Source organism: Benincasa hispida, chromosome 10 (assembly GCF_009727055.1).
Source record: "Benincasa hispida cultivar B227 chromosome 10, ASM972705v1, whole genome shotgun sequence".
NCBI lineage: Eukaryota > Viridiplantae > Streptophyta > Magnoliopsida > Cucurbitales > Cucurbitaceae > Benincasa > Benincasa hispida.
The window spans coordinates 49265454-49277048 of NC_052358.1; the positions used below are offsets into that span (position 1 = coordinate 49265454).

General features: G+C 26.8%; 1 protein-coding gene across 1 annotated transcript; it reads right to left on the minus strand.

The window, feature by feature from the left end:
• Positions 1 to 2009: 2009 nt before the first annotated feature.
• Positions 2010 to 5938, minus strand: LOC120088845 (protein CASPARIAN STRIP INTEGRITY FACTOR 1-like). The gene is made up of 3 exons (XM_039046287.1): positions 5583 to 5938; positions 4295 to 4350; positions 2010 to 2160 (listed from the first exon to the last, which is right to left on the minus strand). The coding sequence occupies exons 1-3, from the start codon at positions 5659 to 5661 to the stop codon at positions 2026 to 2028; spliced, it is 270 nt and encodes an 89-aa protein (XP_038902215.1). The 5' UTR covers positions 5662 to 5938; the 3' UTR covers positions 2010 to 2025.
• Between the last annotated feature and the right edge of the window lie 5657 nt (positions 5939 to 11595).

The window sequence follows — 11595 nt, forward strand, 5'->3', positions numbered from 1 at the left end:
TCGTGAAGAATCAGTTCTTCAAAGGTAAGTATATTTCTAACCTTAATTCCTTCTTTAGATGCATGCTGTAAAATTCTGTAGAATGCATAACTGTATCTCTATAATTTGCATAATTTGAGATCTCTGTATTTTTAATTCTATGAGATTTGAGAATGGGACCAATCCCCGCTTCCACTATGGACCTCACGATCCTTCAAAAAATATCTAAACGTTCGTGTAACAAACAACTACACGATCGCACTACAAATACCTAAACGATCGCATAAACAAAACTAAATGATCACACATTTTTATCTAAACAATCATTTACGTTTCTCTAATCAGTCGTTTAAGGAATACTAAATGCTTGCCTAGGATTATCTAAGCGATCTCTTATCATTTAACAAAAGCTAAGAGATCGTTTAACAAAAGGTAGGCCCGAACCCTTAACAACCGGCGAGAATCCTAAATGAATATTGACATGCATTCAAGGAGAAAAGTCACATACCTTTCAGAGATCGATAATGGTAGAAAATGTGTAAAAATGACCAGTGAGAAGGTGGCCAAACGCTTAGATCAAGATGAGAGACAATGAGTCAAGTTCAAAAACAAAAACGAGAGAAAACGGAGGAGGAGGAGGAGAAGAAGAAGTGATTTATTTTAAAAATAAAAAACTTCAAAAAGAAAATTATAGGAATCAGATTACAACAATTAACAAACTACACGAGCCAATTGATTCAATTAAAAATTTAAAAATGTAATTGTAACAAATTATAAAATTGAGGGTGAATAATCATACTAAAAATTTTGTAATTGTAACAATTCCCATGTGTTTTGTGCAATTTTCTCTTCATTTTAATTATAGATTTAATAAGAGTTTGTTCGAAATTATCTTTACAAGAAAAAAAAATTAGAAATTCCTTAAAGATAAATAAATTAACAAAGCACCAACATATTTTAATTGCAATATCATCTTTCTATTAGGTCAACTCTACATTACATTGAGATCAAACCTGATATTTTTGAAACCTCAAACATCACATGAACTAAATTCAAATTTCAAAGATCAAATCTCAACGAGTAAAAGTGCAATTTATCTATAACTCTAATCGACATATTGTTATTAATAATATTTTGGTCCATAAAGTTTATTTGGATAATTTTAGCAAACAAGAGCATGGATTAACTAGCTGAGACATACATCCTCAATAAAAAATATATATAAGATTTAAACTATTCACACTTTTACACGTTAAGCTAAGAAAACAAGGTTAAAAAAAAAACTTTGATCTTTAAATTTTCATGAAGTAACAATTTAGTTTATAAATTTTAGTTGGTAACGGGTTTAGTCTATGTACTTTCAAACCCGTAACAATTTACTCCTTAACATCAATAACTAACAATTTAGTCCATGTACTTTATAATTTGTAACGATTTAAGGTCTATTATGAAAATATTATTAAGAATTAATGAAATTTGTCACACAAGAATCGATAAACTAATCTGCCAAGATCAAATTTATTTATAAATTATAAAGATTAAGTCATTACGTAAATAAAAAAATTACAGTTAATTTAAGACTTTTCATAATAGAGACTAAATTGTTACAAATTTCAAAATATAGAAACTAAATTATTATCTATAAAAGTTTAGAGACTAAATTGTTACGAATTGAAAAGTAAAAGACTAAATCGCTATCAAATAAAGTTTGAATCAAAGACGTTTTTTTAATGAAACAACAAACAAAGAATAGTTGAGAAAATCAAAAGCAAAGTAGTATTAGAAATGGACTACAATCATAAAACAACAACCTATATTCCAAAATACACAATATATATAGAGTACTAAGTAACTCAAGCAAAACATTACAAAGCTTTATATTCATATGAGTTTGTGACCATATTATACACTATATATATATATATATATATATGATAATACATATATTTTATATTTATACTATATGAAACACATGATCTTTCTGATTATTTATATTTATAAGGTACTTGTAAAAGAGTCCCATGTTGGTGATGATTTTTGTTTTTCTCAGTTGGGGATGAGCTTGAAAGGAGGCTTCACAAAGGCTGGAGCTGGATCATATCTTCCATAGTCTTTGGTGTTTACCCTCAAAAGCCTTTCATGGATGTCCTCCATTTCACCTCTTGTCTTCCTCTTTGCATCCTAATAATAAATATATAATATAAAGTTTAACACGATAATCATTTAAGTCAGATTTGATAATTATTTGGTTTTTTTAAAAAAAATTAAATTTATTTCTTCTTAATTTCTTACTAATAAAACAAGAGATTTAGAGATGGAAAAAGTGTTATAGGCTTAATTTTCGAATACTAAAATTTATAAATCGAATCATTATCAAAGAGGATGTTGGTTTTCTATTTAGTTAAATTCAAGTTCATGAGCACTACTTTCACTTATAAATTTATTTGTCTTGTATCCATTTTCTTTCGTCACGTTTTCACACAAGTCAAGTCAAATTTTGAAAATTTTAAAAACAAAAACAATTTTTGAAAGTTTATTTTTGTGTTGAAGTTGATTAAGAATTCAAATATATTTCATTGAAAAAGGAAAAATTATAGCTGAAAATAGACCAATATAAATTTGAAGAATAAAAAAACGAAAAACGAAAGTATTATCAAACAGAAATTTAACTATCACAATGTTATTATAGTTTACTTTGATTGATTGATGAAGATAATTGTTTACAAGTGTAATTGTATATTATTAAGGCAATCCCTATGTATTTTTTAATTACTAATCCATTTGATTGTTTCAAGAAAAGTGTTCTTTGGGTTTTTTTAATTTAAGACTCAAGACATGTTGCATTGAAGTTGATGCTATGTTATATTCAACTCAAATAATCTAGGTCTCCTTATAATTATTTGTCTTTTTTTTTTCGTGCTAATAATTTTTAGTTTTCAAAAAACTTGTATTTATATCTAAAATTTGGTTAGGAATTCAAATCTGTTTAAGTAAAGTGAAAACATACTAAAAGAAACAGTGAGTAATTAGATTTTGTTTAATAACCATTCAATTTTTAATTTTTGGTTTTTGAAAATTAAGCATATAAACATCATTTTCACTCATAAATGTCATGTTTTGTTATCTACTTTTGACCAATATTTAAAAAAAAAATCAACCAAATTTTGAAAATTAAAAAAAATTAATTTTTGTTTTTAAAATTTAGTTAAGAATTCATTTACTTGAAAAATATGTAAAGTATCGTAAAAAATTAAGAAAAAATAGACTTAATTTAGAAAAAAAATTTAAAATAATTACTAATTACCAAACCAGGTGTAAACTAGCTTAAATGTAAAAAACACAAAATTAGAAGCGAAGTCATTATAAAAAGAAAACAGGCCTTTAGTTATTTTTTCTGGGATAATGTTAGTCAAAATTTCAAAATCGTTACGTGGTTTTTTATTTTTTAAAAAATGAGCGTTTGTTAGCAAGTTTAACTTTAAGAACTCAAAATCTAACAACAAAATATTCACAAAGAAAGGGCCTCTTTAACATTATTTATTCTAAAACTAAGAGGGAGGTTTACATGGTTCTAATCAAGTTTTTTTTTTTTTTTTTCCCTTGATATCTATGAGTGTTAGGGTCAGTTTATGCACACCTCGATTAATCTTATGTGACAACCCATCGGACCCTACAATATTTGAGTATCAAGAATACTCGTAGAAAATTAATTCCTAAGTGGATAGCTACCGTTGAACCCTTGACCTCTAACCTATTTACTGAAACTATCTCATTTTTATCACTAGGTCAATCCATGATGATTAGTTCTAATCAAGTTTTGAACCTCTACACATTTCAAATATCTTCTTTCTCGAGTCATATCGCTAATATAATTTACATAATTCATCTAATTTTATTTATTCATAACAAGATTACTTGATTGCTACAAATAAGTCATTTTATATAAATTTTACTCATTGATATGAACGTACCTATTTCATTATAAACGACTCAAATAATTTTTTTAAGAGTATGTTTGGCTTAAGGTGTTGTAAAGTAGGAGTTGTGAAATATATTCCTCATTTGGTCTAAGGAATTTGTAGATCTTATTACTAAAAAAAATATTAATTTTATTCACAACTCCCTAGATTTCATAATTTCTTAAAGCTTATTATTTCACTCATTGTCTCAAATATCTTATAAGAGATCTCTAATTACTCGAGACTTTGAACTATATCTTTATATTCAAGTGGATAATCTAAATATAATTTAGCCTTAGGTTCTAACATAGATTAAAAAAACAAAAAGGAAAAAAAGAAAACTCAGAAGTACAAACCTCATGCACAACTCCACCATTAGCAACAACTTCAGGAACCAACTTAGAGGGTCGACCTAAAAAAGAAAAAATAATATAAATAAAAAAGCATTAGCCAACCCAAAAAGAAAAAACACTTCAAAACTATATTTGAGAGTGATTTAAAATTATTAAATTTTTTTTTTCATTTTCAAAATCAATTTAAAATCATCATTTTAATTATTTAAAATCAATTTTAATAATATAAAAATTACATTTAAAAATATAAAAACTTATTAACCATAAAAGTTTTCTCCTTAATTTGCACCACTGACACTCTGCGCATGCAAATAAGATTCTGTTTAGTTGTCGGAAAGAACATGTTCTGATAATTATGGTTCTTTTTCACTACTTAATGTAGAACATTTCTTTGTCTTACAACAATTGCACGACATCAAACTTTTAATTTGGGAGAAGAATATTATCGTTCAACTAAACTTTCTTTCACATGTATAGAATAATTAAGGCGAATTTTTAAAAAATAAAAAAATAAAAAAAATTATTTAAAACTTAATCATTCTAGGCTTCTATCAGTTTCTATCACTAATAGATACTAATATACTTTTATCAGCTTTTATCAATGATAGACTTCTATCAGTTTCTATTACCGATAGACGCTGATAAAAATCTATAAGTATTTATCAATGTTATTTTTTATATTTCTATAAATAATTTGACATTTTTTCTATTTGTGGAAATTTGTCATAATTAAATCAAATGAAAATAAACAATAATATATATTATAAAGAGCTTTAAAAAATAAGCACTTGTCAAGAAGATACACTCAATTAACATCTCTCAATTGAGTACTTTAAATTTAGAGAGTCTATATATTTAAGAAATCTTACAACATGCTAAAAGACATGTTTGAGAGTAATTTTAAAATTGTTAAAATTACGTTCACATTCAAAATCAAAGATTAAAATGATTATATATATGAAAAATTAATTTTAATAAATCACTTAGGTATAAACAAATCATTTTCATTGAAATTATGTTCAACCATGTCCTAACAAACTATCAAAGCAATTTTAACTCCGAAAAGGCTACAGATTAAGACGCATAAAAAGAAGACAATCCACAGATGACAAAATAATTCAAAAAGAGATATAACTAAAGTGAAAATGGACAAAAAAAAATTGAGGAACAAAAAGACACTCAAATTTATACTGTCATACTATCACTGAATTCAAAAAAAATTAAGTTAATGGACATGAGTTTATGTCGGGATACGTTAGCGTTAAATAAGTGAAAAGGTTGGAAGACCCACCTGCAATGCAAATGGTGGATAAAAATGAAGTTGAGAGGAGGAGGATGAAGATGAAGCTAAGCTTGTACTTGAGAAACATGACGCCCAAATTGATAGAAACAACCTTAATAATGATAACTTTTGTGTGTGTTTTTCAAAGTTGGTCTTTTTTTCTTCTTCTTTCTCTTGTTTTTCCTAAAAGCATAGACCCAAATGAAGCTTACTTATGTATGATTCAAGGGACATTAAATTGGACAAAGTGATGGGGTCTTATAGATAGGCTAAAAGTTGGTTGTTAATTGTAAAGAAATAATTTTTATCAATTGCTTTAATGCTTTTGAGTTTAAAATTCAAATGAAAAGGGAAGATAGAGACCACTTTTCTTTTGTTGGGGCACTAAGTCTAAACCAAGCTTTAGTGGATTTTAAGATAAATAATAGGGATTAGCTCTCCCACTTGAAATTATCTCATTACCCTTCAAAGTGTTTGAAGAAAAAAGAATGTAAAAGTTTATGGATTGGACAAAATTAATGGTGGAAACTCTTAATTATTACTCTATTACTAGTACAATATATACATATGTTGATGAATGTGTGGTGAAAATTAATGTGGGTTTCCTATTTATGAGTGTTTGAATTTGATACAGTGGGAGAAACCATTAAAAATCAATGTCAATGATAATATTGGGATTTCAATTTAGATATTGGTGAATGTGTTGATAAATATTTATATCAATAAATATTTTTGTAAATAATTTTTTTTTGAAAAATATTTAAGTTAATAATGAAGTTTTTTTTTAAAAAAAAATTATTTACTTATTTTTTTACTTCCAACTTGAGTTATAGATTTTGTTATTAGTATATATCCTCATATTAAAATTAATAGATAATATTTTTTTTAAGTTCTAGGATAATTGTTTTAAATGGCAAAACTGCTAGAAATATTTTTAAATATAGCAAAATATTTATATCTATCAGTGATAGATACGAATAAATGTCTATCAATGTCTATTATTGATAGACAGTGACAGTTTTGCTATATTTATAAATAAGTTGACTCATTTTTCTATATTTGAAAGCAACTCGTAAGTTTTATAGATATTAATAAGAGGTATAAGAGATATCGATATTGATCCCTCTAATTTATGAATAAATTGCCATATTGATGAATAATTTACATCTCTTTAAACATGTTTGTCCAATTGGAAAAGCAAAATACGTGTAATTTGGGAGTTGAAGGTGGGATTAAAAGATATGGTTTTTTAATTTGAGGACAAAAGTATAGTGAAATTATGTTTGAATGGGAAGCTGTTTTATAAAAGTCGTGTTAAATGCAGTTATAATGACACTTCACAAAACTATTGAAAATGATAAATTGATCGGTATCAAATATGCTAGGGCAAGTGTTATTGTTAATAAATAACTAAGGATCAATTTAATATTTCTATCAAAATATGGATATTAACAACAATAAAAAAGCCATCAATAATAAAACATTTATTTAATATTGTATAATTGTCACAAAGACATTAGTTATGTCAAAATATTGTCACACACACATTTTGGCTTTTATGACACTTTTTGTTTCTCTTTCTAATTGAGCTTTTACTTGTATGTCATAAAATCTATTTTTCTAGTAGTGCAAACGTTGAATAGGGTACTATAATTTAAAGTTTACAGTAGAGCAAAATGTTGGGAATACGACCAAAGTCCCACATTGGTTAGATAAGAGGAGGATCATGGGTATATAAGTGAAGATGACTATCTCCATTAGTATGAGACATTTTAGGGTAAAACCAAAACAAAGTCATGAGGGTTTGTGTCCAAAGTGGACAATATCATACCATTGTGGAGATAGCGTGAGGAGCCATGCTCTTGAATTAACCATGTTTAGGTAGAATCCTCGGTGTATGATCCGTGGTATGCTCGGTCGAGATTCGACATTACTTCTCTAGTAAAAAAATCCTAAATTTCAAATTTACCACTGTGAAAAGGCAAATAAGAAGCAAAACAGAAAAAAAAAAAAGAAAATAGTAAAGAATTTAAGACTGTTTTGGTTTGTGGTTAAAAAAATAAAGGGCAAAATACCCTTGGGATTTGGAAATATTCTTGACATATTGTTGGATGTGTAATAAAAAGGGTATGCAAGGACTGTAATGGAAAACTTTAAATTTTGACCTTTTATGCAATTGGTCATTAGTGGATTACATAGTTTAATAAGCAAATGCCTTAAAAAAGAGAGGAGTTAGGTTGGTTTATAAAGTAACTTTTTTGTGGAAATAATAATGCCATTATTAATTATCCTTAAAGACAAACACTACACACCAAATACCACTAAAGATCCTCACTAATTGCATCATGGAGAATAAAGAGATGAGAGCACTCTTAGATTTCAACACTAAAATAATGCCCCATCTTACCATATTCATCTCTCTCTTCTTTTCTTTTATTTTTGTGATCTTAGGTTAGAGGTTATATAATATATGTTGTTATACTTTGAATAATGTGTAGAAGATTTTAAAAATAGTATGTGTTTGAACTTTAATGATGATACTTATACTTTTAATTTTTTTTTATCAACAAGGATCAAAATACAAACACGTCATTCCATTCTTGAGATTTTCATGAAATGGTATGGTGCGAGAACTAGTTTAATAGATTAATAATGAATGAGAAGTATGCTATCTGTTAATTGACTACCAAATTATGTCTCACTTTATTTAAATTTAAATAAATATAACTCAAAATCTAAAAATGTCTAATTCGTTTAGGAGTGGAATAGATACTTTCAACTCGGATAAACTACAAGGTAAATAGCAAAAATCACTCTTAAAATAATAGTTGCAATTATACCTTCAAACTTTCAATTATAAAATTTGAGTCTTTAAACTTATACAAGTATTAAAATTAGATCCTCAAGTATTATAACAAATGTTAAGTTTGAGAGTTCAATATATTTTAATCCTTTGGGACTCTAATTTCTACCACAGTTATATGTTTGAAGGTCCAATTTTAATATTTATATAAATTTGAGGGTTCAAATCTTACTATAGAAAGTTTGAAGGTGTAATTAGAATACCTTCATATTTTCAGGATTGTTTTTGCAATTTCCAATAAAATATATAATTCAAGATAAGAAATAAAAGGAGGGTTTCTTGGGTGTATATCCCCTCTTTTTTAGTCCAATAATTTTTTTTTTTAAGACTTTTGAGTCCAATAATTGGATCTCTTTGTGGGTTCTTTTTTCCTCCAAAGCATCATCTAGTGGTGAATAGTTAGGTGTGAAATATCAATTGAAGTTTTGATTTTCTTAGTAATTCAGGCAATATTCTCTTACATGTCATGTAGGTATTGAAGTAGAAAATTTTCCTTTACCAAAACACTAGCTAAAATTAGTATTACTTTGTTAAAAGGTGAATATTTCAACATTAGTATTTATTGTTGTCATTTACCCATATGTATGGATATCTCATATTTATGAGCCTAAGTTTATAGGGAATGGAAATTAATATAGGACAAATAGGTAAGGCATATAAATTTGCTCCCAAATTTAGGAAATATTCTTTTTGTTAGATAAGATATATTTGTCTATATATATCCAACCAACCATTCAAATTCAATAAAAGTGATTATAATTAGCTTACTTTTAATAGTATTAGTACCCTAATTAGTAATAAAAGGATAACAAAGAATCTATGGAATGAGAAAAAATCTAGAGTATAGAATTAGATTGTGTTAATAATTCTATAAGGATCTAGAAATTCGATTCTATACATGAAATGTGAATAAAAGATATTTTCTAATTAAGTGAATGACACATAATTGTGGAGAATTTGAGTGAGCGTAACACAAAAGAAATTTCTAAAGACTTTTTAATAGTTTCCTAGAGAGGAGTGACAATACACATTTTAATTTTGAGATTGTATAGAGAACTTTTGTTTTATTTTTCCATTTTTCTATTTTTATTAGTTTTATTTATTTGTAATGAAATAAAGTGCAATATAATATTTTTTTAGAAATAAAATATTATAATATTTAATTAATTCAAAAATAAATTGTAGAAATTGTAGCAAACAAATAAAAGAAAAAAAAACAACAAATAAAATATAGGGAAAAAAAAACTCACGCCACCATGATCGCAAGAGAACCCCTTCGACCACTATAACTAATTATAATTTTGATGTTTAGATTGCATCCTCGTCTTTTTAAGAGATAAGGATGTTTCAATTTATATACATATTTTTGAAAAAAATTTAATACGAGTATTTATAAAAAATTATAATATTTTTTAATTTTTTTTAAAAATGTTAATGGATAAGAAAAAAAAAATACAATTTGTAAAGGTAAATGGGTATTGTTTTAATTTAAGACACCACTAAGAACCATTTGATTTTTTAAAAATTGGACTTTTTTCCTCCTAATTTATTAATAATGTTTTCATTTTGTCTTCAAATAAATATTTGAATTCTTAAGCAAATTCTAGACCAAATCCAAGTTTTCTAAAAAAAAAAAATTAGTTTTCAAAAAGAATTTTGAATTATAACAATAATTTAAAGAAGCAAATAAATGAAAATAATGTTTATAGACTTAATTTTCGAAGATTTATGAGCGGATCTTACTTTCACTACAAAGAGGAAATTTATCATTATATGAATCATTATACAAAATAAATATACATAATTAAACAACATAGAAAATCTCACTTTTACCCTTTTCTTTGAGCAAGTATAATAATGGAAGGAATATGAAAATTTTAAATTTTTGACTTTATAAAAAATAGTATATATGTCAATTACTGCTGAAGTTATACTCATATTGACATATTCTTCTCCTTCTTAAATATGATTATAGACCCTCATGAATATTATATCTATTAATCTATGCTCTTCAAACCTTTACTCTCTATTAGTAACATTATGAACAAAACATTGGTAATGTTGGTGCGGGAAACTTGCACGTGGCCTTGAACACTTCTCTGATCCAAACGCGTTGCTGGAGTTAACTTGAGTGAAAGTACTCGAATTGGTATGGTGCCAAGAAAAGTACACTATGATGTCTAGGTTATTATAATATAATAACCTAGAACTAGAGTGGTGGCGAGTAGAGTATTTAGCTCAACTAAGTATAGAGAGAAATGACTTACCTCTTGGGATTGTCGATATTGGGCTATTTAATATGATCCTTCCTTTGGCACTCACTTGGGGTTACATGAAGTACAAACAATGTCAGAATGGGTGTAGCCCTCAAAGTTGTATAGTGCCAGTGGCAAGCTCAACTCAATCATTTCCTCTTTGGTGAAACTTCACTGGCTTGACTGATCAATTCGAAATTTGAGGGTTTAACTTTTTGCTCTTGGGATGTGTGGACCCATATGCAGACCTTTGTTTCCCTTGAAATTGGACCCGCCCGTAAACTTTGAGCCTTACCTAGAACAACTCTAAACAGACATGAGTTGTCATCCATTCGTTAAATATATCGTTAAATGAGACTAATTCAATCAAAATTTATTTTAGCTTATTGGGTAGATTTGATTAAGTGAATTTTTTTAATTAAAAAGGAAAAAGCAGATAAAGGAAAGGCATGGGAATTGCAAAGTTTTTCAATGGGGACCAATGGTTCACTAATTGAATGGTGTCTTTTAATTTGATACCAAACAATAATTAAATAATTTTGTATTTATTTATGAATGAGATTTGACAAATTAGAGTTTGGTTCAAATTTGGTCAGAAAACGCCACTACCAACCATTTCCTTTACATCTTCTCAATTCGAGACATACCATATATTTGGTTACCTTTGAATAAAATGATGATAATCTTTGACACCACATTCATATTGATACATATTGATAGAACAACCAAATATATGAATATAACATGATGATTAAGACATCTATTTGAAGTTTGAAGGTTAAATGTCTTAACCACATTTGTTGTACTAAAAATGTATATGAACATACCTATACTATGATTTTTAAAATGATAAAATGAATTTTCGTGTTTGGCTTAATAATGATTATTATTATAATAAAGGACT